Source organism: Drosophila nasuta, unplaced genomic scaffold, assembly GCF_023558535.2.
Source record: "Drosophila nasuta strain 15112-1781.00 unplaced genomic scaffold, ASM2355853v1 ctg14_pilon, whole genome shotgun sequence".
In the NCBI taxonomy this organism is placed as follows: domain Eukaryota; kingdom Metazoa; phylum Arthropoda; class Insecta; order Diptera; family Drosophilidae; genus Drosophila; species Drosophila nasuta.
In genome coordinates, this window is record NW_026869386.1 from 1,004,894 (window position 1) to 1,031,313 (window position 26,420).

At 35.9% G+C, this 26,420-nt stretch overlaps 5 protein-coding genes and 2 long non-coding RNA genes across 17 annotated transcripts; 3 read left to right on the forward strand and 4 right to left on the reverse strand.

Annotated features, from left to right (window-relative positions):
• Positions 1-44: 44 nt before the first annotated feature.
• LOC132797602 (uncharacterized) lies at positions 45-770 on the forward strand. Its single transcript, XR_009633737.1, has 2 exons — positions 45-81; positions 133-770. It is a non-coding gene; the product is annotated as an uncharacterized LOC132797602 (long non-coding RNA).
• LOC132797600 (protein slowmo) lies at positions 585-1,989 on the reverse strand. 2 transcript variants are annotated; one of them, XM_060809361.1, is made up of 2 exons: positions 1,905-1,989; positions 585-1,798 (listed from the first exon to the last, which is right to left on the reverse strand). In XM_060809361.1, the coding sequence occupies exon 2, from the start codon at positions 1,696-1,698 to the stop codon at positions 1,039-1,041; it is 660 nt and encodes a 219-aa protein (XP_060665344.1). In that variant the 5' UTR covers positions 1,699-1,798; positions 1,905-1,989; the 3' UTR covers positions 585-1,038. The 2 variants fall into 2 exon arrangements, with proteins under 2 accessions (XP_060665344.1, XP_060665345.1); XM_060809362.1 differs by having other exon boundaries at positions 585-1,794; positions 1,905-1,983.
• Positions 1,990-7,749: 5,760 nt separating this feature from the next.
• On the reverse strand, positions 7,750-10,775 carry LOC132797550 (uncharacterized). Of its 7 annotated transcripts, none has more exons than XR_009633701.1 (4): positions 10,678-10,775; positions 8,167-8,243; positions 7,934-8,099; positions 7,750-7,854 (listed from the first exon to the last, which is right to left on the reverse strand). It is a non-coding gene; the product is annotated as an uncharacterized LOC132797550 (long non-coding RNA). The 7 variants fall into 7 exon arrangements; XR_009633704.1 differs by having other exon boundaries at positions 8,167-8,230; positions 10,678-10,694; XR_009633703.1 differs by lacking the exon at positions 10,678-10,775 and adding an exon at positions 9,498-9,827 and having other exon boundaries at positions 8,167-8,230.
• Positions 10,776-13,773: 2,998 nt separating this feature from the next.
• LOC132797583 (uncharacterized) lies at positions 13,774-14,967 on the reverse strand. The gene is made up of 2 exons (XM_060809346.1): positions 14,185-14,967; positions 13,774-14,105 (listed from the first exon to the last, which is right to left on the reverse strand). The coding sequence occupies exon 1, from the start codon at positions 14,881-14,883 to the stop codon at positions 14,194-14,196; it is 690 nt and encodes a 229-aa protein (XP_060665329.1). The 5' UTR covers positions 14,884-14,967; the 3' UTR covers positions 13,774-14,105; positions 14,185-14,193.
• A 2,472-nt stretch (positions 14,968-17,439) lies between these two features.
• LOC132797548 (sesquipedalian-1) lies at positions 17,440-20,467 on the forward strand. Of its 4 annotated transcripts, XM_060809303.1 has the most exons (7): positions 17,440-17,543; positions 17,624-17,721; positions 17,786-18,127; positions 18,188-18,409; positions 18,632-19,932; positions 19,990-20,008; positions 20,173-20,467. In XM_060809303.1, the coding sequence occupies exons 2-5, from the start codon at positions 17,661-17,663 to the stop codon at positions 18,898-18,900; spliced, it is 894 nt and encodes a 297-aa protein (XP_060665286.1). In that variant the 5' UTR covers positions 17,440-17,543; positions 17,624-17,660; the 3' UTR covers positions 18,901-19,932; positions 19,990-20,008; positions 20,173-20,467. The 4 variants fall into 4 exon arrangements, with proteins under 4 accessions (XP_060665286.1, XP_060665284.1, XP_060665285.1 ...); XM_060809301.1 differs by having other exon boundaries at positions 18,632-20,008; XM_060809302.1 differs by lacking the exon at positions 19,990-20,008.
• Positions 19,122-19,839, reverse strand: LOC132797549 (uncharacterized). Its single transcript, XM_060809306.1, has one exon. It carries the CDS (start codon positions 19,746-19,748, stop codon positions 19,122-19,124), a length of 627 nt encoding a protein of 208 aa, XP_060665289.1. The 5' UTR covers positions 19,749-19,839.
• A 1,205-nt stretch (positions 20,468-21,672) lies between the features above and the next one.
• Positions 21,673-24,540, forward strand: LOC132797582 (protein RCC2 homolog). The gene is made up of 5 exons (XM_060809345.1): positions 21,673-21,781; positions 22,397-22,801; positions 22,860-23,441; positions 23,502-23,760; positions 23,834-24,540. The coding sequence occupies exons 2-5, from the start codon at positions 22,460-22,462 to the stop codon at positions 24,109-24,111; spliced, it is 1,461 nt and encodes a 486-aa protein (XP_060665328.1). The 5' UTR covers positions 21,673-21,781; positions 22,397-22,459; the 3' UTR covers positions 24,112-24,540.
• The last annotated feature ends 1,880 nt before the right edge of the window (positions 24,541-26,420 follow it).

Below are 26,420 nucleotides of genomic sequence, written 5' to 3' on the forward strand. Positions count from 1 at the left end.
AAAGCTTTCATAATTGCGCTAGTTTAAAACAGTATTAAGAGTATTGAAAGTATAAAACATGTCCAATGATCATACGATATTGTAAGTCTACATAATTTGAATACATTTAATTTATCTAATTACATTTCTCAGCATTACAGATCCAGTTAGGCTCTGCTTACTAAACATTATACATAAAACTTCAAATACAAAAATTTTGGCATTGCCAAAAGTTGTGGACTTTCAAGAGTGCATGTATGTATGTACATATGTATATTTCTTTATACATATTTTGATATCCACAAAAAAGTGCTCGCTCAAGAAAAACAAATCTGATTTGATTACGAAAATTTAAATAGGTTTTTCTAAGGAAGTTGAAGTTAGGAAAGTTAAAAAGCTAAGTACTTCTGAAAGCATACATTTGCTACCAGTTCTAAATTTCCTTTCTAAATTTCGCGTATAGTAACAACAAATCATCATATGACGGATATCGCAGCGTCATGGAAAGCATTGACGGTAGTGAAAGACACCGTCCGTTTTAGCGATCATTATTAAAACGTTATTATAATGTACATATGTATATACATTACATAAAAATATTAAAATACATTTTTCAGCCTCTTAGCTAAGTGTTTATTTTTTTTTTTGCTGTTCTCGATTTTTTTTTTACATACAAGGATTTAGTTCTGAATAAATAATATTGATTTATACCAGCTGAATTCATGGTTGGATGTTGGCTTTAACCTTCTTAAATTATGTATATGTTAAATCGTTAACGTAATTACAAAACACTTAGTCTAACAGCTAACATCACTCAGCCAGTTGATAAACTCAATAGTACTTTTCGTCTTCAGGTTGATTTACAAAATACATGCATACGTATGTATATGTTTATCCAATTAAGCGATCGTAATATTTACAATTTTAGATATATATGTAGATTGTACCTCAGACGTATCTATAATCTTATGCTTGCTTTCGTTGTCTTGTAAATTAATTGTGTTGCACTTCCAAGTCGAGTATGCTTTAACTTCTAAAAATCACTATAAAAGGGGCTGCTTATGTTATGTGCATTGCTTTCGCCGCCTTAGCTGCTTGCACGCTAATCTCATCCATACTCTTGCGGGCACTCTCTGTGACTTCATCTATAGATCGCCGTGTACTGTGAATCAGTTCATCTGTTCCTCGTGCTGCCGACTCGGCAATGCCTTTGACCTCTGTGTTGATCAATCCAATAACCCACTCGAGCCCTTGACGGCCCTTACCCGCATTTGCACTAATTGTGGACGTTAGCAAGTCCTCCATGTAGTGTGATAGTGGCACTCCATAGACAGTTACTGTTGCCTCCTGCCTGAGCATCGTTTTTGTTGAATCCGAAGGATGCGGCTCATAATAAAGCACCTCATCGACGCTGATATTACGGCAGAATGTAAGATTGTTTGTCTTTAAAACCATCTGTTTGCGCTGTGGATCCACTGTGGAGCGCTCGCTAGCAAAACAGGTCTTCGCTGTGCCTATAAGAGCATGTGTCCACTTTGGAAAATACCATTTCGATTGCACAAGCCGATGTGTGTGCAAGACTCCACAGACTACTTTGCGCTCCACGACATCCGTCCCTATGATTGAGGGTGTCATTGGATTAGGGTATTTGCGCCATGCCGCCTGTGTAACAGTCTCCCACGGATGGTTGAACACATGCTCTGACGTCCAGATTTTCATTATGCAAGCGTCGTATTCGTAATTGTCTTCGTTACTTCAAGCAGGCGTTTTGGCGTCTTTTTGATCATCGATGTGTCGCAACGCCAACTTACGAGTCTGCCTAACAAAGGTGCGATACATTTAAAATAAAACAAATGGTTTAGCCTCTTTTTACTAAATGAAAATTTTGTGAACGAATATAATATATATGTGTTGTGGATTCTGACCTTCTGACGCAGGTGTTGTGCGATTCGTGTCAGAGATAAAGGTGGCCAAATATTGAAGGCAGCAACCAAGTTATCGATGTTTTTCAACATCGATAATACTCTAAAAGTTTTTAGTGTCACAAATCGATACAAAAATATCGGATAAAAACTTATTTCGCATTTTTACATCTTAAATTAAAAAAGTTGAAATGCAAAGCAATAGAAAACTAAATTATCTTTCTATTAAATTCATGTTCAAATTGCATGCAGTATTTATGCACAAAAATCGTGAATGAAAAATTGGGGCAGCAACATTTCTAATAATAACTCGGGTTTGATGAGTTGTCGGCCAAATCTGCTTATAGAGTATAGTTTTATGAATATACCCTCAAAAAATCCTAAATTTCTCTAGAGCCGTTTTGAGATACATATTTCGGGAAAAATATGTATGTATGTGCTCACTTTGTATGGGGGTGGAGCTGAGGTTATCCACCACCATACAAAGTGAGCACAAAAAATCAATGTTGCCGAATAACTTTTTTTGACTTTCTTTAACGATTTGAATAAAACAAATTGCAAAGCATTCAAATTTTTATTTTTATATTCTTGCAATGCGCTCTGAGTCTAGGAGAGCGTATAATCGAAAAATGTAGATGTATTTTGAATTTTCTCGGAAACAATGATAATTTGCTATGTAGTATATATTGGGAAATGATAAATATGTATGTTTATTTATTTTTTTTTTAAATAATTGAGTAATTATGTCTAATAGCCTTTTTCCACCTCACTCAGTTTTTCTACGTTTTTTGAAGTCCCGTTTCGGGGTTTCCATCTGCATGAACCGAAAAATATGGGCAACGGTAAAATTCTCAATATGGCCGCTCTGAAATGTCAGCTGTTCAAATGTAAACACGAGTTGGCGAACAATTCAAAAAACAGCACGCGCATTTTAAAATGGAAAATTTTATTAAATTGCAGGATTTTTATGAGGATTTTGACGAAGTGGAGGGAAAATTAGCGGAGTATAGAGTATAGGCCATTGCCAATAGTAAAGAAATCGCCATCAGTTTGGGGCTATGTACATAAGTAGATTTGCTGGCAGCAATGTAATATTTACAAAAATACATTTACTTTTTAGCAACAGCATGGGTGTTTTTGGGAGCGCGATGTTCCTGGAAACAACGAATCATTTTTTGAAGATAATTTTCGAATTAATAGGGAGGAGTTTGGCACCCTTGTGGAGCGCCTTTGTGGATTGGCCAAAAAAGGCACTACATTTCTCCTCCCACAACTCGAACAACATAGCCTCGTGGATGCCACTCCACGATATTGACGGCTTTCGAGTTTTTTGGCTCATCTAAAATATAAAAAATTTGCTTTAAAAAGCAAAATACAATTTTAATTTTTCTATTTTCATACCTTGGCGCACCTTAATGTCAGCTGTTTGTTTAATGGTGACCTCTTTTTCGTTGTCATATCGATCAAAATATCGCGTAATTACCCAAAAAGAGCGTTCGCTATTTCTACGTAGCTCGCGAACGTAGAAAAACCGACTTTTTTTTCTTATGGGTTCTTACATGGGGCGAACGTAACATTCGGCCTGAACGTGAAAAACCAAAGAAAACCGTGCGGTGGAAATAGGCTAATAGTCAAAATGTTGAAAAATCTGCAACACAAAAATTCGACGCTAACTTCGTACTAGCTTCGCAGATGTTAAGCGTTGCCATGCCAAATTCCAATTGATTTATAATTTTCGCAATAATCAGAAAAATTGAATTTTCTCGAAAACGGCTTTACCGATTTTAAGAAAACAAAAAGCAAAATATTTGTCTATTTGATTCGAATACAATGAAATAGCGCGACATGGCGTACAAGTGCTGTAAATATGAAGAATAATTTGATGATAGCATTAACATAGTGTTTTGCCGCTAACAGTGGTCAAGTAAACTGCAAAATTACGATTTAAATAAGAATATAAAATTGCGTATATTTATTAATTATAATAAATTAATATATATATAAATAGATTATTTAAATGTAATGTTAAATTATAGTTATAGTTTTTTCATTTAGTTATTTTCTACAAGAATTTAAAGTCCCGCCAAAGTTCAAAGGGTGTTATTTAACACTAAAGTTTTCTGATTTGAGTCGACTAACTGGTTTCACGCTAGTTCCAGACCAACCAAAATTGCTACATATCTTTCTTATAGATGTATCTACGAACGCATAATGACACAAGGCCGACAAGAAAGTAAAAAAAAGTTATGGTATATTAATCGGCAACATTGATTTTTTGTGCTCAATTTGTATGGGACAAGAGCTGAGGTTATTCTACTTTTCCCGAAATATCTCAAAAACGACCTTAAAGAAATTTATGATTTTTTGAGGGTGAATTTATAAAACTATACTCTATAACTTGTCCTAAGCCGATTTGGCCGAAAACTCATCAAATCTGAGATATTGGCAAAAATGTTGATATCCCAATTTTTCATTCACGATTTTTTTGCATAAATAGTGCATGCAATTTGACGAATGGGTTTAATAGAAAGATAATTTAGTTTTCTATTGTTTTGCATTTCAACTTTTTAAATTTAAGATTAAAAATCACGTAAAAAGGAGAAAATAAAGTTTTTTTTATCCCATATTTTTGTAATGATATGTTACGCTAAAGTTGCGGAGCTATCTTGACGCACATTATTCATATTATTCATATTTGTAGATCAAAAAAACTGCCTTCGATTCTTAGTTGCTTTGCTTTGATATATACAAATACAGCCTTTCGTATATTTTAGTATTTCATGGTATTTTAATTTTGTATAATTTTAGAATATCGTTTTTAAAAATAGTTAGCGGGAATTTGACAGTCGAACACACTCGATTTTTTACTTTCTTACTCAATATTACTGAATATGTTTATCTAAGGTTTAGGTTTAGGTAGAACCGACTGCCCCTGCTAGGAGCGAATCATAGACCAGTGGAGGCCGTAGCTGTGCCGGTGGAGGGTATCTTTGTCTCAGAAGTAGCACAGTATGAATGCATTTTTGACAAAAGCCTGCAGCATCCTGGTGGAGTCGGGATAACGCTGGTCATCTGCAAAGAAGATGCTCAAGTGTTTCCCCAACTTTGAACTCGTTGCCTTTCCTGAGTGACTGACCACTGTTGGCGATACTCAAGCTTTACAGCTTTACACGGCCTACCCCCTCTTTGGCAAGAGTGTCTGCAATCTCGTTGCCGCCGATGCTCTGGTGCCTTGGGATCCAGTAGACACGCACGATCTTATTATCTTATCATGATCTTATTGCAGCCTTGCTGTCAACAAATATGTTAATTGAGTTGCTGTATACCCCGAGCCACTTCTGATGCTGCAATTGTAAGGGAGTTTAAGGAGTGTTTGGAAACCGGGTTGGGGCAATATACGGCCGCACCGACTCCTTCGTCCATCTTCGACCCGTCCGTGAAGAGGTTGAGGGCTTTGGGAATGAATAACCCTTCGCGTCAACAGCCCGGTTCCACGTATACCGTGTTGATATGGTCAGTACAGGTGAGGCGGATAGTATAGTCCAAGTCTATACTAGTCTTCCTACCAATAGCGTTGTGGCCATAGTCTAATAGACCCAGATTGCCAGTTCCCTCTCCTTTGGAATCTGGTTGTGTGTGCTACAAACATTTGCTAGACGGGTTCCCAAGTTAATTGCCTATGCCGAAACTGGAAAATGCCTAACCACCCTAAAGAACAACACCCTTGGGAGTGCCACTCACATCCTTTGTAATCGTCGAATAGCTCCACGTGAGCAACACCCACCTGTCGCAAAGAAGGTGTTTGACCCATCTATAGATCGCTGAAGCCGTGTTTACCAAAATTTTGCAAACAAATAAAAAAACAATTTTAATGTCTTGCTATTTTTATTTAAATATTTCTGCAAAAAATATAGACCACGAAATAAAATGGTCTGTATGCTGCATTTTAAAGCTTTGTTGAATTTGTATATTGTCGGATGTGGAAAAAATTTGTTTTTTTTTATGTATTTGCCTGAGAAACTATTGATTTAAGGTTCTCAAATATATTTTATAATAGCATTTATCGGTGCATCTTATTATTTTTGTTATTATTATCTGTATAAACGAAATCCAGCCGCAATTATTTTGTTCAGCAGGAATATTGCGATTTAGTGTTTCTATAATTAGCACTTTTTATCCTGTTTAGTTTGCGTCATTGGCAATTTCTGAAAAGTGGAACCTCTCCACATCATTCCATATAGTGCTGTGTGTAAGAGAAGGACGGATGATGTAGCTGCATAATCACTAATGCATCAAATACGCTATTTAGTCAGGGCTACATCATTTAAATTTCCATTAAGTGAAACCTTTCGCCGCATCATTCTTCCATTCTTTCTGCCGTAGTCTGTTTAATTTTTCACCCCTAATCAGCTGTTCGCGTGATGCAGTTGTGTATACATCACACAACTGCATCACACAACTACATCATTAAAATATATAGTTTTATATATGTACATAAGTGCCTTACAGCAATTTTCTCCGAAAAAATAGATATATGTATGGGCGGTGCTATTCATTTTGAAAGATTCAAAAATTTCAGTCGAAGCGATTGCGCGACCCTTTTTGCGCGGTTTCCTACGAACTGGAACAATTGGACGACTTAATAATTCGTTTTATGGCACCTTATACTACTTTCAATAATACTGTTCACGACTTTCTTCGAGTTCGCACCCGATTGGTTGGTCAACTATTCGTCGTCACGTCCCTGCTCGGGCGCTATTTAAGAATTCGAGTATTTTTGAGTAAAAACAAAAATAATATTTGTGATCGAAACTTTATTCTTTATATGCTGCTAAAAAATTAAATTTTAGTTCTTTTACAATCTATAAGGAAGAGTCCTCTGCCTCTTAGACTGCCGAGGGTACTGCTTCAGAGTTCCCATCGCTATTTTTTGATGTTGCACTCATTACCGTTGTTCTTGCTTTCTGTGTCATGATCAGTGTTGTCAGAATTTCATGAGCTGAAATAGCTAAATTGATAGAAAAAATATGCTAGAAATAGCTAAAAAAAATATATATAAAACAGCAAAAAAAAATTGCTAATTATACCCGCTACCCATAGAGTAGAAGGGTATTATAACTTTGTGCCGGCAGGAAATGTATGTAACAGGTAGAAGGAGGCATCTCCGACCCTATAAAGTATATATATTCTTGATCAGCGTCAACAGCCGAGACGATCTAGCCATGTCCGTCTGTCCGTCTGTGTGTCTATCCGTCTGTCTGTCTGTCCGTCTGTCCGTATGAAACACTGGATCTCAGAGACTATAAGAGATAGAGCTCTAATTTTTTTTCGACAGCATTTGTTATGTTTGCACGCAGATCAAGTTTGTTTCAAATTTTTGCCACGCCCACTTCTGCCGCCGCAAATCAAAAAATCGAATAACAACCCTACAGTTCTGAGCGCTAGCTCGTTGCCGGTGAAATAAGCACTTACCACCCTACAGTTCTGAGCGCTAGATCGTTGCCGGTGAAATAAGCACTTACCAGGAGCCAGCCACTACTTACAAAGTGGCGTCTAGGCATGCGTTTTTTAATTTTCGTTTTTGTATGAAATGTCCGCAAATAGGGTCAATCGCCACCGCCTCGATTACCCACGAACTAGTGAAATAGTGCAACATATTAGGGTCTTTAAAGAAACTACTTACATTAGACCCCATGGAGCGGCCGGTAAAATAAGTGCTTACATCGGACCGCATTGAAGAGTCGGTAAAATAAGTGCTTACATCGGACCCCATGGAGGGGTCGGCCATTATAAATTAAAAAAAATTTACAATTACAATTACAGTTTTTATTTAATTTTAATTTTTCTTTATTTTAATAAGTCGGATACTTTTATTACTTTAAGGCAACTTGAGTTTTAAAATATCGTTTTTTTGGAGCTGCAAGGTTTCTCAACTGGTTCTCAGTTATTGAATCTGGAAATAAAAGATTAAAAAGTCTTAATAGATTAAAGTGGATAATGATTTTTAAATAATTATCTTTTAAAATACTCACCGATCATAACAACAAAGAAATTGTCTTCTTTTTTTCGCATTCCCCTGTCATTATTTCCATAACGTAGATTTTCTGTCATAATTTCCAATTCCTCTTCTTTGGGCACATTGTCGCTTTCCACTGTAGAACTATGCATTATACTAACTGCTTGATATTCTTTTATTATCTGTTTATTTAATATTTTACACATTAAACATATAATGCATACATAAATTATTTTTTAAGTAACTCACCTAATAATTGATCGCGGATCCGCTTTGCACTTCTCAGCTCAAATGCTTGCAATAATTTCATCATCTAGGAAACACAGCTGCGTTTGAGTAAAAGAGTAGCACAAAATAAAACAAAGACGCGTAAACAAACAGCGATGTAAAGCGTAATCGAAATTTTGTCTTTAATCTTGTGTATGCACTTTCCACAAAATAACAAAAACAAAAGCGATGCTTGCCGTTATTTTGTACTTATGCTTTAAACCGCATACATTTATTAACTAGGTGGTTCGACGTTCGATTACTATAGGGTTAATCTAGTAAGTACCCATGTAGTGATCGACGAGGTAAGCACTTACCCAGGGCCAATCGCAAACTCGAGTCGACTCGGTGGTTCGACGTTCGTTTACTATAGGGACACTTTAGTAAGTACCCATGTAGTGATCGGCGAGGTAAGCACTTACCCATGGCCAATCGACACCTCCAGTTCTGCAGGGAAGCGTAAAGCTAGAGTTGTGAATTTTGGTATATACAATAATTACTATAGTAGTTATGATTGGTTGCGATCAGATAAAAATTGTGGAAGTTATTAAAGAAATACTTTTGTATGGGCAAAAACGCCTACATACTCGCGGTCTTAGTTGCTTTTGCCGACAATCTGGTACATTGTGCCGTCTATGGTTTTGAATGGTGTACTATATCGATAAACCAAACATACCATTTGGTATATTTTTAGTATTTTCGGTATATTTTGAAAATAATACCGCAATATTTCGCCTTTATTAAAAATGGGTAGCGGGTATGTCACTGTCGAGCACACTCGACTGTAACTTTCTTACTTGTTTTTGTGTTACTTTTAAATGGTTTTTATTAAAATAAAACAGAAATGTCAATATCGATGGTGTCCTCGACCGAATAATGCTAGTACATTTAGTGCGGCCGAGTTTAATATTTGCAACTGCAGAGCACTCCTTAAACTTTTGCACGCATAATTGGCTGAGGTGATCTATTGGGGCTATAGATGTGTGTTTGTTGTTTTAGTGGGCACCGCTGAAAACTGGAGTTTGTTTTTTTGTTGAAAGCTGCCGCTCATTGAAAAGTGTTTTTTTTTTGTATTTGCATGCGACTTGATGTCATGCAGCTTGTGCCAAAACTGCATTTGCAGTTGCAGCAGTATGCTTTCGTTGTATCTGTCACATCTTTGCGTATCCAAACCTTAAAGTCTTCATTCTACAACCACGCGTCGCGCAAATGTTGTTTATAGATAACTTAATTATCTAACTTGTCTTTTGAAATATTTTCAATAGTATTTCTCTTAAGAGCTTCTTCACCGTTTCACAATTTGTATCACTAACCATCAGAGCTTGCAAATAACTGTCGACCGTTTCTCGTTGTCCGCAAATAAGTGTCTCTCTCTGACACTTTACGAAAAGACTCAGAGAGCAACCGTTTTATGGGTTCTTGAATAAGATCGCTCGCGCTCAGACCGAAACCCTTTTTTTCTATTCTGCAAGCAAATCTTGAAGCGTTCGTTTTGCAGACGAAATACAGTAGAATCCGGTTATAACGAAGCCGCTTATAGTGTCCGTCCGGTTATTGTGACGAAAACTCGAACGACCCATTCAAATTAAATTGATTAAAACATTAATTAATTGTATTTAAAAAACCTATGGCAACTATAAAATAAACAAAATTTTATTTTTCTCCTTTTGGTTAGTGGGTCTTCCGGATATAACGACGGTCCCTTGAAAGTCGCTATAACCGGATTCTACTGTATTTCGTCTGCAAAACGAACGCAACAACAACGAAAGTAAGTGTGAAGACCGTTTGCGTTGACTTTTTCGGTCAACCGGTCTTTTGCTGACTCTCTTTGTGCGAGCGTTTCTCGTTCCGAAATACAAAGAGCGCAACGAAAAGCGCTCAACAGAAAACAGAAATGAAGACAGCAAAAGCCTCTTGCTCAGAGCGAGAGCGAAAGAGTACGAACTTTTTCGGTTGTGCTCGCAACGAGAGCACAACAAAAAAACGGTCCACAGTTATTTGCAAGCTATGCTAACCACACAATACATAGATGCTTCAGCCTATACAAATTTTTGTATCATTAAAAACAGTATTATTGCGAACCCAGTCGGGCCGAGCCACAGTGGGCGATTTGGTCTCGCTAGCGGCATTTAATTCAAATTTTCAAAATTAAAAAACCGTTAATATTTTTTCACATATCGATAGCAGATGCTTTGATTAGATTTTTAAAAGCTCTACGATCAGCTGATCATCAGCTGTGAACGGTCAAACACACCATATGATTTTGCAAAGAGCTTTACACATTTGCGCGCATTGAATTTGAGTTCCTCGGAAATTTACAATTTTTAGTGAATTTATTAGAAGTTCGGTTTTTTATTATATTCAAGGTATTTATTTAAAAAAAAAATCAATGTTTGTGACCGGTCTATAAATGTATAGCTCATAAAACGTAGTGGTAATTCAGTGTATTAACCCGGATTAGCGTACACCTGTCTTTCGTGGAGTAGAACTTACCTGATTCAAGTGGATTCAGTCTAACTCTATTATTTATTATTTTTCTAAGCAAAAAAAGCTGGATCAGCGAAAACAAAAAGCTAAAAAATGCGGAATACCAGAGAAAAAAGTTAGGAAAAAAGCTTATTTTTATAAAGCAATGTGGTATATGTTTTTCATTTATAAACCCTCAGTTCAATACGTAATATAAAATATAATTGGTAATTCTCTAACAGATGTCACGTGCGACCATCGTTACAGTGAAAAAAAACATAAGCTGAAAAGGTTATTCTTAAAGCTTTGGATGACAACTATATTTAGAGCTAAGATTGATTTTAGGAACTTGTTCTGTTTTATGATAAAATATATACATATATAAATTCGTTCATTTTTTGGTTTGCATACGAATTTGTTAATTTTTTGCAATTATCAGATAAGAAAACAAAACAGAAAAAACATTCCAAAACCATTCGTAGCTTGTAGACTTCCTTTGGCATCGTAAATTTGTTTTAGCGCAAGCGAAATTCACAATGTTAGTTATGCAAGTCGCTCCAATTTAGGTGCAAACTTTTGAGGGAAGTTATTTGATACAAGTAAATATCGATATTTTGTCGATAGAAATATATTTTTTCAATTCAATTTAAACATCACTAAAATTTGAGTAAAAGTAAACTAAAGAAAAAGCTGCTTAAATTTGGTCAAAAAGCCAGAATTCCAGCTGCCCGCTGTTTTCATATTTTTCCCGCAATCACACTTCAAAAAAAATCCAAATCTGACGGGAAAAAAGCGGAAATGACAGCACTGAATCAAATGCGGAGCGATGAGCACGAGCGTATTTCGTTGCGCTCTGGTTTCGTTTCTATGTATGCGTGTATGTATCTACATGCTCGCCTTATTAGTATGTGTATGCATATGAAGTTTTGCAATGTGCAGTTGCCTCGCAGACGAGCAGCTAGCGCACGTCAATTTTGTTTTGCCGCGACGAAAGTCTCGAAGAAGAGGACAACAACAATTGCTCGCGTTCTATATGTTTGCAGTTAAATGGCACTTGCACAAGGACCGCGTTGGCTCTGCTGGTGGTATGCAAGCCTAACATGTTGTGGGTCTGGGTTCAACTCCCGATCGAGAAAATGTGTATATTTTGTTTTTTTTTTTAATGCGATTTAAATTTTTTCATTCCCTTTCAAGCTTACTGACAGAAGTAAAATCTAATCGCGCATTGATTTTTGATGAGTTACAAATTCCTTTTTGCAAACACTCTTTAAAAAAATTATTATTATTATAAGTTTATTTTTTTTGTTTTAATAAATACATTTTTGTAAATCATGTAATAATACAATTTAACAATATAAAAAATTACTGAAAAATATTAAAAACATAATTACAATAAAATATTAATTATATATGTTTTTAATATTTATATTTAAATTTTTTACCAGTTTTAATTTTAATTTATTAGATAATTTCCTAGCGAAAATTAATATTAAAACTAAATTACAAAAATGCATTTATCTTTTAAAAAAACGATTGAACTTCTAATAATTAAAATTGTATTATTTATATTTTCTCTAATTTTCTGAAATGTTATTGTTATCTTAAAATGTAAAAAACAAAATTTTAAAGTTCAAACTTTTTTAAATAGAGTTTTAATACACGCATACATAGAAACGAAAGCAGAGCGCAACGAAATACACTCGTGCTCATCGCTCCGCATTTGATTTGCGACTGAACTCAACGCTGCGTGCTGCGTTAGAACTTCTAACTTAGAACTTCGAATTTTCGAATGAGCCGAAGGGGCTCTGGTGTTCGAAATTCGAACCGCAGCGCTCGGCCTGACCAGCGTTGCCAATTTAGCTATTTCCCCGCTAGATCTGACGGTTTTCAAAAGCAAAATGCGGGATAAATTGAAAGCTAGCGGCTAGCGGGAATTATAGCTATTTGCAAAACAAAACTGATGGAACTTTAGTTTTTTAAAAACATCTGGTACCTTTGTGTATTTTTATGTTTTACTATGCCACACTTTAAAACCTTGCAGTAATTTTGCATTGCAATGGTAAAAAACATCGATATGCCAAAATATCTTTGCATTATTATCGATTTATAGTTTTTACTAGTTTTATACTCTATATACATGACCATCTGGGTATTTCACAATTTCCAAAACGATCGTGTGGGGCAGTTAAAATGCCCAAGATTTATAAACAAAAACCGCGTCATGCTTAGTTGCAAGACCCCCTTCTTTAAGAATTGGTTGCCTCTAGGTGCAGCCGATGATCCCAAATGCTTTTGTAAATATTGCTAATGCACCATTAATACGAAACTTTGTGAATTGCACGCACATACCATGACAAGCAACCATAAATCTTCGTCATCTGCGTTTTCACAGACGAACAAAATAACGATTGTTCCGACTGTCTCTGAAAAAACCTGCCAGCAAGAGGCGGCATTGTCTTTATACATATGTCCATATATTGCGACGCATTCATTGGTCAGACCTCTTGCGTCGAAAAACGAGCACGCACTAACGAAAGCTTTTGCCGACGAGCTACCTTCTATAATTGTATCATGGTCTGCGGACGAATTTTTTTCTGCAATTAACCCTTGTGCAAAATGACATTTTGCAATGTATGCCGTATACGGATAGAATTAAAACATTTCGAGAATTAGAGAATTCTCATATATATTATTAATATTATTCATAAACAACTTACATTTTAGAAATATGTCAAAAGGACATTAATATTAGCTTCAAAATATGTAAATATAAATATCATCGTCTAATTGTTAATGCACATTTCATTGTCGTCTCGTTCACACTACTACGCTGATATCCTTTCACTCGCACTCATTGTTATGATTATAGAGGGAGTGCTTTTGCCGACGAGACTACCTTGTATAATAGTATCATGGACGAGACTACCTTCTATAATTGTATCATTGTCTGTGTTACTGGTTAATTGCTGTTGTTGTCATACCGCTGCAACGCTCGATATGCAAACTGCTAAGTTGTGCCCTTGCTGGTGCTATTGTTGTTGTAGTAGTTCAATGTACACCAACTAATGCAAAAATGTTAACAAAAATTCTCAGGGAATTTTTCTGAATTGTAATTATGATCGCTTTGTTAAACAATTTAATTGTATTCTAATTTTTAAGTAGAACTCTAATGCCTGGATTTGACACTAAAAATAAAGACAGATTCGATAATTTATTTTAAAACATGTTTTTGAAGAAGGGCAACCATTTTTTTTGCCGTTCATGGTTTGCTTATTAGACAGACAAAACACTCGGAACATTAAAATATCTTAAGATTTTGGAGCACCTCGTTTGTGAGATTTTCGTGGCACCCCTGATATGAGCAATTTCTTATTTTGTGTATGGAGAACAAGCCGTTATGTGACAAGTATTATTATGCACTTCCAACTGTGTGACCAGTTGCACTGAAAATAAGGCTAGAAAATACATTGATAATATTTAATAGTCAAATTACACAAAATGTTAAATGTTTTGAGGAATGCATATTACTCTTACTTTATTCAACTATTCTAATCCAAATGTTCTTTTGTATGTTGCATATGGACGAGGATCAATTCGACGCAGGCGTTCTTCCAAAATTAATCGAAACTTCTTCATTCCATTGGCGTCCTCTATAATTTTATTTTTTTCCACTGAACAGCAATGTCTGTGAAATATTTCTTTGTTTGAAGTTACGCTTTTCTGCAAAGATGCTTCCAGGCGTTGTGATATTTGGCCTCGAATAGTTGTGATTTCGTAGTCTAAAATGTTAGACAATGCATTGGCTGAAGTACGAGACTTGGTCGCTGGAACTGCCGTCATATTAGATATTGCTTCAGAAGTACCAGAATTACTGAATTTTCTGGAATTCCTTTTTGTAAAATCATTGAAGATTTTGCCACTTTCATGCTTCATCATCTTTGCCAACGCTCTAGCAGGTGCTCTCCGTAAGTCAACTGATATCAACGACTTAGTTGACTGATCTAGAGAAGACGGTTCATACGTATCTTTGCTTTGTCCACATATTAGACTCGATTCGGATTCGGTATTCGATGTCTGGTGAATAAAATCCATTAAGGATGGTTCATCAGAATGTAAATCGCTTTTTACAGCAGTCATTGAATGCTGGAAGTTCGTTAAATGAAAATCTCCATTCGTATCGTAAAATTTATAGCCTAACATTTCTAAGGCAATCTCAGTAAGTAAGTATGACATTTTTTTAATTGAATAGCTAAGCAACGCTAAAAAAAATTTGGGTTTGTATCGGCACAATACATGTGCAGCGTGACCACAAGCTTAATTTACAAATATTCCACTGTTTAAAAAAATATACTAAAAATATTATTATACCACACCTAGCTGTGATGCCGATTTACCTAATTTCCACACAAATCTGTTCTTTTCCTTTTTGATTTATACAGATAAATATTGAGCAGGCATTGTGCAAAATTGATTATTCTTTGTATTCAAAGTCAACCATTATGTTTCTATGGAAAACATATGAATTATATAATTTTATAGCAAAAAATGTCGCGTGCGACTCTATTTGCAATGAGAAAACATTTTTTCGCAACACCGATGCTTCCGATGTTGAAAATTCAAATAATGTAAAAATGTAGAAAAAGTAGAGTCAGTTGATGAATAATACATCAAATTTGAATATACTTATACTTTTTAAATGCCCTGAATCGCATAATTTACTAAATTCCTACATTTCAGTTGATTTCTTCTTTCTCTTTGAGGTGGTTTACAGCCTATTTCCACTGCCTCAAAAACCCTTGGTTTTTTCCGTTTGCGTTGAAAAGTTTTGGTTTGGATCGACGAAGCAGATGCACTTGGTCTAAGTAGAGTATAACGCCCTAATTCCACAGCACTAAAATAGTGCGGGTTTTCTCGGATCTATTCCATTCAGTTCAAATAGCCTATTTCCACTGCCACTCAGTCCCAGGGCTGCCAATGCAAATTTATACATTTCCCCATAGGTTTTTTAAATGAAACAATAAAAAGCTGAGTAAACCTCATATTAGTATTCTTAATTAATTAAAATAAAAACTCAAACAGTTAACATTCATATTCTTTTCCATATTTTTGTGGATAGCATTTTGTTTGACGGGTTGAACTTGACGCTGCCGCCTAGTTTTTTAATTCCTTCTCTTGCAGCCATAAATGATACAACAGTATCTGTATTCAGTCGATTACGGTTTTCAGTTTTCAAATTCTTAAGAACACTAAATTTGCGCTCGACCGATGCATTTGAAAAAGGCAGTATCAGCAACAACGAAATAACAATTTTTATATTTGGAAACAGGTATTCTCCCGCAGCGTTTTTCAGACGAAACACTTTACCCCAGTAACATTCAGCATCAATGTTATAGCCTATTTCCACCTCACTCAGTTTTTCTACGTTTTTTAAAGTCCCGTTTCGGGGTTTCCATTTGCACGAACCGAGAAATATGGGCAACGGTAAAATTCTCAATATGGCCGCTCTGAAATGTCAGCTGTTCAAATGTAAACACGAGTTGGCGAACAATTCAAAAAAAAAGCACGCGCATTTTAAAATGGAAAATTTTATTAAATTGCAGGATTTTTATGAGGATTTTGACGAAGTGGAGGGAAAATTAGCGGAGTATAGAGTATAGGCCATTGCCAATAGTAAAGAAATCGCCATCAGTTTGGGGCTATGTACATAAGTAGATTTGCTGGCAGCAATGTAATATTTACAAAAATACATTTACTTTTTAGCAACAGCATGGGTGTTTTTGGGAGCGCGATGTTCCTGGAAACAACGAATCATTTTTTGAAGATAATTTTCGAATTAATAGGGAGGAGTTTGGCACCCTTGTGGAGCGCCTTTGTGGATTGGCCAAAAAAGGCACTACATTTCTCCTCCCACAACTCGAACAACATAGCCTCGTGGATGCCACTCCACGATATTGACGGCTTTCGAGTTTTTTGGCTCATCTAAAATATAAAAAATTTGCTTTAAAAAGCAAAATAAAATTTTGATTTTTCTATTTTCATACCTTGGCGCACTTAAATGTCAGCTGTTTGTTTAGTGGTGACCTCTTTTTCGTTGTCATATCGATCAAAATATCGCGTAATTACCCAAAAAGAGCGTTCGCTATTTCTACGTAGCTCGCGAACGTAGAAAAACCGACTTTTTTTTTCTTATGGGTTTTTACATGGGGCGAACGTAACATTCGGCCTGAACGTGAAAAAACCAAAGAAAACCGAGGTTTTGGGTGCGGTGGAAATAGGCTATTATTTTGAACTTCAAGCCCATGTTGACAAAAATCTAGCATTGCGTGAGCTCGCCATTCATCGTCTAATTTTTGTGCTGTCACAAATTTATAAAGGACAGGAAATCAAAAAATGTAAAAATCCCCGCATTTTCCCCACATAATGCCAATCCCCAATAAACCACCAATCAACTTAAAATTCCCCGCATTTTGGGAAATTCCCCACAAATTGGCAACGCTGCTCAGTCCTTTTACATTTCGAACCAATTTTTTTTTTCCTATGGGTTTTTACATGGGGCGAACGTAACATTCGACCTGAACGGAAAAGAACCGAGGTTTTTTGGTGCAGTGGAAATAGGCTATTACATTTACTCCATAGAAATCCACTAGAAAAAAACTAGGTTTTTCTACGTTCGTAAGCTATGTAAAAATATCGATATCAAACGTAGAAATATCGAGCACCCTTTTTGTTAAAAAACTGAAAGTCTGTGAAAACGGGGGATTGGTAATATCGATAGGGCCATCGATGTTTTTGCAGCTCTAATTTTGAAGGCTTCCATTTTAAATGCAAAATCATGACACATTTACGCTGTAAATATAAAATGGTGGCAACGTTGGATGACATTAAAAACATCTGTTTGTACAACCCAAATACATATTTAATAATGTTTTTTTTTTATAAACGCAATATACACAAACATTATATGCCTTTTTAGATTAATTATTATTAGTTAACACACAAACTGAGTTGCTATGAAGATAAACGAGAAAAATTTATGTGTTTTTGCCAGAGCACCACCCTATGATATGGAAGGTTAGTAATGATGGATGATTTTTTTGTGGTGCTGCAAGACATAAAAAAAAAAGTACAATTGCAGGGTTTCTTAACAAAAGGGGCGAAATTAATAGGGCTTTTCAAAGACGATATTTTGTGCTAAAGGGCAATCTGCTGTTCTACTTTGAAACGCGAATTGACAAGGAACCATTGGGATTAATTATAGTCGAAGGCTGTACCATCGAATTGTCAGTTGAGACGGATATGGACAATTACTGCTTCGAGATAGCATTTAATGGCAATCGCACCTATGTACTAGCCGCAGACACACAGGAAAGCATGGAGGCCTGGATGAAGGCGCTAACGTGTGCTGGCTACGAATATAAACGCATTATTGTGGCAGAGTTGCAGCGTCAGCTGCAGGAAATTGAAGAGTCCAGAAATAGTAAGGCTTTGTTCGACGTCTGCTCAGTTTTATTACACTTATGATTCAACTCTATCTTAGAAATGCGTAGCAACCCCGCTGGTATAACTCTGTCTGCTGAAACGGATACAACGGGAAAACCAAAGCCGCCACCAAGGCGGCAAAATCCCTTCAACCGTCCGGCACCGCCACCGCCAACAACTGATGTAGACCTCCAATGCGGTGTCGTGTCACCCATGCCTTTTATAACTGGATACTTTGGATCAAGCCAAGCGAAAGCAGATCTGGACCAGCGACGTTCAAGTAAGTTACTAAAGTATCTGGCTGATGTCGGATACTCAAACCGTAAAACATTTCGTTATTATTAAATGCACTAATTATTTAGTCGTGAATTGTCCAGCTTACGAGCCGAGATTTTATTTCACTTTTAACGTTTTTGGTACTACTACCAAAAACGAGATCCGAATCCCAGCTCTGATTGTTGCATCGAAATACGAATATATAAATATGCTAATAACTTTTCAGACCACGGCCTTATTTTGCAATCCACACCCAAAGCACGGCGACATGGGATAGGTCCATCTCCTACTATTTTCTACAATGATAACTTCACGACTTCCAGTCAATCCGGAAAATTGGCAAGCATCACGAATGTTGAGCGCATGGAACAGCAAATTCGCCTTGCGAATGCCATTGAGGAATTCACACGCAACCACGAACAATTTCGAAAAAATGTGATGTCGGATATTATTGCGTATCGTGAACGGCAAAGTCAACCCCTAATACAATTCTGATTCAATTTTGAAGAATGATTTGCTTTCGAAACGCATCTCATAACATTTGTATCGTCTACTTTGTGCTAAATTATAAAATATTCGTTTGTTATACAATGTAATATATTTATATTCACGACTATTTATTTATATCAGCCTTGTTCAACTGTTTCCTTATACTCTTAACTAAAAATAGAGTGTTAATATTAACGAAAAAGTTATTTGCATATTTAACTACTTATTTATAACTGGGAAAGATACTCCCGTAGCAAGTCATTTCTTTCTCGTTGTATAACATTCGATTCTTCAATCCGCTTGCTTAATTCCCGTATTGCGGCAATTCTACTTCGCTCCAGTATTAGCAATTGCCGTTGCTGTTCTTCAGCCACCATCGTCATATCGTTGCTTTGCTCTGCACGTATGGTATTATTATCAGTTTCAAGAGTGCATTGCATATCGGATAGCTCGTTGTGCTGCTCCTCGATCAGAGCATCACTTTCTGTTTTTGCAGTAGTGCTGTTAACGTTCTCATTTTGAAACATATCGTCAAATGTATCATAATATTCCCAGCCGACTCTTTTGCGTGCATTTTTCTTGAGAGTTTCTCGACATGTTCGATACGTTTTTTTCATATTGCGCCATTTACGATCGCAAATATCCTCATTTATACCTTTGTAGCCAGCATGTTCCATATCATCCACAATTTCTGTCCACAGAGCTCGCTTACGAGTTTTGGGGTCTCGAAACCTATGACGACGTTCCGAATACAGTTCGACTAAAAGTTTTGTGCTCTTCGAATTCCAATGCCACTCTTCCACGCCGCCTTCACATTCCAAGTAATAGTGTGTAGTTTCAGACTCTTCGTCCATTATATATGTATATCAATAATACGAGACCCAACAACAAAGACGGCAATAGAGCCGGCAGAATACAAATTAGAGGTACAAAAACATCGAGTGACACATCGATAACAGCGATATTTTCAAACCGTTGATGGTTCGCGACCTCCTACGATGTTTTCACAAGCATCTATGCGCGCGGGGAGAACAAATTGTAAGTAAATGAGTTTTTTAATTTGTTTCTATCAAAAATTTGATAATATTAAGCAAGATAGAGAATAACCTAAAAAGTAAGTTATAAATATACGTGCTCACAACATTCCTAAATTTGTCGCAAAATAAATAACGCCGCTACAATTTGGCCCAATCCTTCAAATAAAGATGCTTATATTTTATTGCGTTGGAAATTACATACCGCTTACTAAGATGCTTAATTTATTTATTGGTGTAATAGGAGCGGAACCAACAGAGGAATTGAAGCCGGAGTCAGCACAAATACGGAAAAAAGAGCTATCAATTGTTTGAAGCTTCTTCAAAAAAAAGAAGTGATAAGGCGCTTGCATCCAAGTCGCATGACCACTAAAAAGCAACCAACGCCAAAACCGATGGCAACTTTTTTGAACAAGAAGCCGTACTACAACAGTCATTCAAATATAATAAAGAGACTTGATCAAAATATGATGAATATGATTGCCAAAGACGTGCGCCACTTTTACGATCTCAAATAAATCTTATTGTTATTGGTTGAACTGCTTCTATTCTTTCTGCTGTTGCTTTCTTATTGTTTTTTTTTAAACTTTGATGTTTCACTCGATGCTTTTTTTAACATCGAAAGCATCGATTCTTCTAACACGAAATGTATGTGGATAAATATCGATAAAATGATCAAACCCATTTGGAAATAAACTAATTATTAACTAAAGTGACATTTTTATCCTGAGTACACTGGACACATCTTTAAAATTAAAGCATTAAAAAACACTACCCAAGCCAAAATAATCGCGTTTTTAATAAAAAAAATGTTTGTTTTTACAAATCCAGAAAAAAATAATGTGCGTTTATATCGAATTCTTACTAACATATTTTTTTTAGCATCGATAGCAATAGTGCTCTTAAATTTGTTCCATCCGCAAATCCAAGAGAAAATAGTGGAATTTGTGTTTCTTCTTATTTTTGTACATAATTAAAAAGTGGATAAAAAATTTTAACCTAGACACGATACTTTACATTTCTTCAGTTTCATTTTGTGTGGAAAGTATTTGAATTCTCCCATAGTTTAAATTAAATGTGTTGACGGTTGAAATGTCACTTAATAAAAATTTTAAAATAAATATTATATAACAATAATAATACTCCAAAGTAGTGCCTACTAATAAACCACTTTGTTATTTTATTATGAGTTTCAGTCTATCCATTTCCAGTCTTAAGCGATGTCCTAGATGAGCAATATCGTTTTATTTTTCGTGCAACTGTATATATGAAAAATAAAACGACGATTAAAACTTTTCGCAACGGCATTATACTCCGCTGTTTCCAGCACAAAATAAGTAAATAAACCTTTTAGAGATTGTGTTTTTTCTTGTGTATGCAAATTTATTTGATGAAATATTTTTTAATTAAATGCGCATTAATTTTAAAAATGCATTTCCAAGCACTTGCCTTTTGGGCTATTCGTTGACTTTTAATCAGTAATGCCGTGAATAAAAACAGTCATTTAATGAGAAACAAATACTTTTTCTTTTGTTTTTTTTTTTGTTTGATGTTCATTATTATTCTGCCTAAATTATTTTTACCTTTGTTCGGCTAAAAAAACGGTTAGACTTTGATGTAACACTATCGTATAATAGATTTTTTCATGCAGATGCGGTAGGTGTGAATACGCGTCATGCCATTTACGAAAATCATCAACATTAAATAATATCGATACCAAATCGGATTTCGGGGGATTATTTAGTCTGTTTAAAACATTCAAGAGTTGACACACTTCATATTCTGGTTGAGTTTCGTTTTGTTGTTTGATGTCCGGTGACTTGCATACGAAAAAAAAAGTTGAAAGACAACATGTAAGATAACAACTTATTAGCACAATAATAAGACTACGCTAATACTTAGTTTATATAGCAATTTATTATTTTCAATCGAATTTATGTATTTTCATTTCCGCTTCACCGTCTTGGATCCAGTGTTTTGAAAGTGACGCCAACATTTTACATTTTTTTTTACGCTATTTAGGAAAAAATGTTTATCGAAAAGTACTAATGGACTCATATCTATCGACAAAGTGCATTAAATTAATTGTTGTTATTTATCTCAAGCTGATTTGATATCTTCAATTTGCAACTTGAAAGAAATAGTCGGCGTCTCATTTTAATTGTGTTGGTGGCGTTCATTTTGTTTTCCTTGCTTAACCATTGCATGTGAATGCATGCATACACATACATAAATGTATGTATGTGGGTTGTAGTTAATAAGTATAAGAGAAATGATAAGAGATGCCAATTTGTCAATACTTAGGGAAAATGTGTGTGGGAAATTTTATTATATACTGTTTTTCAAATATTATTTTTTTTATTTAATTTCATTGCTGACATACGTATTCTTATGTACGTGTAACTTACCAACCAATCAACATCGACGACAAATTATGTTGACGCTTAACTCTCAATGATCTTTTACAGTTTAATAGGCATTACCGAGAAATAAAGGCTTAAAACGCATTGCAAAAATTAAAGATTTGAAAAATGTCCGCAAAGCGTAAGGCAGGTGGTAATGGAACCGGTCCCAACAAACGTCGACCAAAGAAGAAGGAATCTGACTATGAGGACGAATTCAGCGATGAGTCTGACGACGATGTTGGCCAACAATTGCAAAGGGGAACCCAAATGGAAGTTCTAATACCACACGATAACATCGATCCACCCAGCAAATTACCGGAGGATTTGCTTGCTACATTGGAAAAAACACCAGGTCAGTTGCTGCTGGCTGGCATGGTTACCTGGGATTTAACTGGCAAGCGCGATCGAAAAAATGTCGCAAAAGTGCGTCCCAATCTTTATAGCTTTCATCGCTTCACGGATGGAAAGGTAAACATTTTTTTAAATTCTTTTGTAGGAGTTTTGTTCGAATTTTGTTTTGTTCTAGTATCGCTCTGTAGCTAGTGGTCCCACTGCTGCGCACACAATATTAATAAACATGGATCGCAAGGCACTTGGCTTTGGACGTAATCCTAGCGGCCAGCTAGGTCTTGCCCAGGATATGAAGCTGGTGGAAAAGCCAACTTTAATTCCAGCATTAGATCATTTAAACATTGTTCAAGCAGCCGCTGGGCGTCATCACACGCTCTTCCTCACAGATATGGGCACCGTATATGCTTGTGGAGAAAATAAGTCTGGGCAATGTGGTGTGGGAAATACGCATCCGAATATTTATGCACCAACGCCGATTAATTATCGTGGTCCTCCCATAATTCGCATTGGCTGCGGTGCAGAATTCTCTGTTATTCTTGATATTAAGGGTAATTTGCATACCTTTGGACTACCGGAGTATGGTCAACTCGGCCACAATACGGATGCCAAGTATTTTGTAAACGCGAACAAGCTCTCATTCCATTTCGAAACTTCACCGAAAAAAGTAGTACTTTACATTGAGAAGAGTAAAGAAGGACATGTGACACCCGTTGATGGTGTACAGATTGTTGACTTTGCTTGCGGTAATAATCATACGGTATGTGCTGAGCCTTAATACTGTTGTACAACAAAACTTATTTAATGCTTATTTAACTAGGTGGCGATTGACTCCAAGAAGCGCGTCTATAGCTGGGGCTTTGGCGGATTTGGCCGCTTGGGTCATGCTGAGCCAAAGGACGAAATGGTTCCACGCCTTATGAAATTCTTTGATGCTCAAGGTCGTGGCGGGCGGAGTGTATATTGTGGCTCTACTTTCAGTTTAATAGTTAATGAGTTGGGATTACTATTTCTCTTTGGACAGAACAAGAAAACAGGAGAGGCGAACATGTATCCAAAGCCTGTACAGGATTTGGCAGGTATGAAGAATATTGTTAAATTTATTCCGTGCAGTAAAGGTTTTTACTCGTGTGTATTTGTTTTTTTTTTAAGGCTGGAATATAACATCGATAGGCTGTGCTAATACATCTATTATGATATCTGCAGACGATACACTAATTGCATGGGGCGCATCGCCTACCTTTGGCGAGTTGGGAATTGGAGAGTTCCAAAAATCATCGACGGTTCCAAAAGAGGTACCTAAAATGGACAGCATTAAAATACCTCAGGTTACTATGGGCTATTCCCATACAGTTCTTATTGTGGATACAACTCACGAAGCCACAAAACAGAAATTTGATAAAATGCCTGAATATACCATTGAGGATTGAGATGCGTAAATTCATCCTATCATAAAAATTGAACATTAATCATACCGCTGCCAACAATAATACTGCTCTATATACATATAAATACATACATAGGTACTAAAAAAAGTTTGAACTGATCAACGAAACACTGCTGCTACTTATAGACCCGGGACAATGAAGACATAAAGAATAGAATTACTCTACATTTATAAGTTTCACTAATCTGAGCACATCCAATACGTATATCTCAAATATTAATTTTATATTATCAGCATTACAATTACAATCCATATTATTTTGGTAATTAGTTTTCGTAATTTCTATTTCATATATTCTATTTATAATCTAATTTGTAAAACTTCTTTATGTATTAATTTATTGCCATTCAAAAATAGGCATACACTCACAAATCTTCTAATTCAATAATAAAAACTTTTATATTTGATCTTATTTACATTTAAAAATCTATAAAATCGGAAAATTGAAGATTTTATTGGTGGGTAATTACCAAGGAAATTAAAAGAATTTATAATAAGCTCTTATTTCGAGAAGAGATACTGTTTAGTTTAAGTGAAATATGTTGTGCGAAAAATTAAGAAACTCGCTCCACAAATTTCAGTACTTGTCAACATTTTTGCAAAATGAGTGCATTGGTGAGAGATACATTGAGTCAACAAAGGAGAAACCTCGTAGGAAATCAAGGAAGGACTTGGAAATCAATTCCATGAAGGGTCCTGGTGATATAGATGCTGTGAATCCTGCCTCTTGCTTGTCGACGCTTCTAGGTCCAGATCTGGCAGAATTTATTATTATTATTAATTACTAAATGGTTGCAAACTAGTATCGCATCTGTACCAGGTTTTGAGCAACAAGCTCAGTGGCTCCTTCAGTGCGGGAGACTTGATGCTTTTGAGAAACGAAATACCAACGTGCTAGTCTGTAATACGGACAGCCTAACAGCAATCTGTGTTTGCTGCCCATCATTGGTGCTGTTGAAAACGAGTGTAGTTAAAAGATCATTTCATTTATAATAGTTGGCTTTGGGGGTTTTTCTTAACATTTCGACGGCATTCAAAAATGGTGTAGCTTTAATAAACACGGCTCATCCATTGTCGGACTTATTATTAATAGCTACACTATTTTGAAAGGAATTGGCAATGACATGACAAATTTTTATTGATCTAAGCATTAAATAATATAGTTATATAAAAAAACTGTAAGCTAAATGGTTCAAATGACGAGAAATTTGATGAGTTAAACACTGATCTTAATGGAAAATTAAAATAAAAAATAAATTTGTAGATTCATTAAAAGTTGTTTATATACGCAAATTCCAAACAAAAGGGAACTGGTACGAAACAAGATTAGTGAACTATTGAAACATATGATTCGAATGCTTGTTGATAAGCAGTGGATACAAAACATTTGTGGGTGTTTATATGAATGACGTGATGATGGTGGCCGCATCAAAAAAGTGAGGCTTCGGGAAGGTTACGAATAGGTTACTTGATAGAGTCCCAAAAGTTGGATATTCTTTCAACGCTACCAAGTTAGAAAGCTAAAGTTGAGTGTGCTCGACTGTGAGATACCCGCTACACATTTTCAATAAAACCGGATCTTACGAATATACCAAAAATACAAAAATATACCTTATATATTTAAAATATTCAATAGAGTGCAAAATATACCAGATATTCAGCGAATGTAACTAAGACTCGTACTGAGCAAGCGTTTATTGCCATACAAAAGAATTTTTTAAATAACTTCTAATAAAATATTCAGGAATTATAAATGCTATAGTTATTATTGTATGACTACATAATCTCCCCTCTAGCTTCAAAATAACGCTTGTTATCGTCTCGGCTGTTGACGCTGATCAAGAATACATACGAGTATAGGGTATGGGTTGGAGAGGACTTCTGTCAGTTAAATGCATTTTCAATTTTCTACACCAGGGGTGGCGGGTATAAAACCGCATCATATCGGCAAATTGAAGATTTGTGTGACTTGGGGGCGACCAGGCGGTTGCAAACATAGGCGTGTGTACCCACACCACGCTGTACAATTTCTTTGGTTACATTATTCCAGAGACAACTGCAGTAGTCTAATAGTGTGACGTTTCAGCTGTATTCAAAGCGTTGCGCACTTTCACACTGCACCATGTTGCTCGAGTCTCTAATCTCATTAATGGCGGTGCCGCAAAAGCAATTTTGAATGTTTCTATTAGTTGACGTGTTGATGCCATTCGTGGTTGCATAGACTCGATATGAACGTAGGCAGCGATATTATCTTTACCAGGATTTGCTGGACTTGCACGTACAATCGGTCGT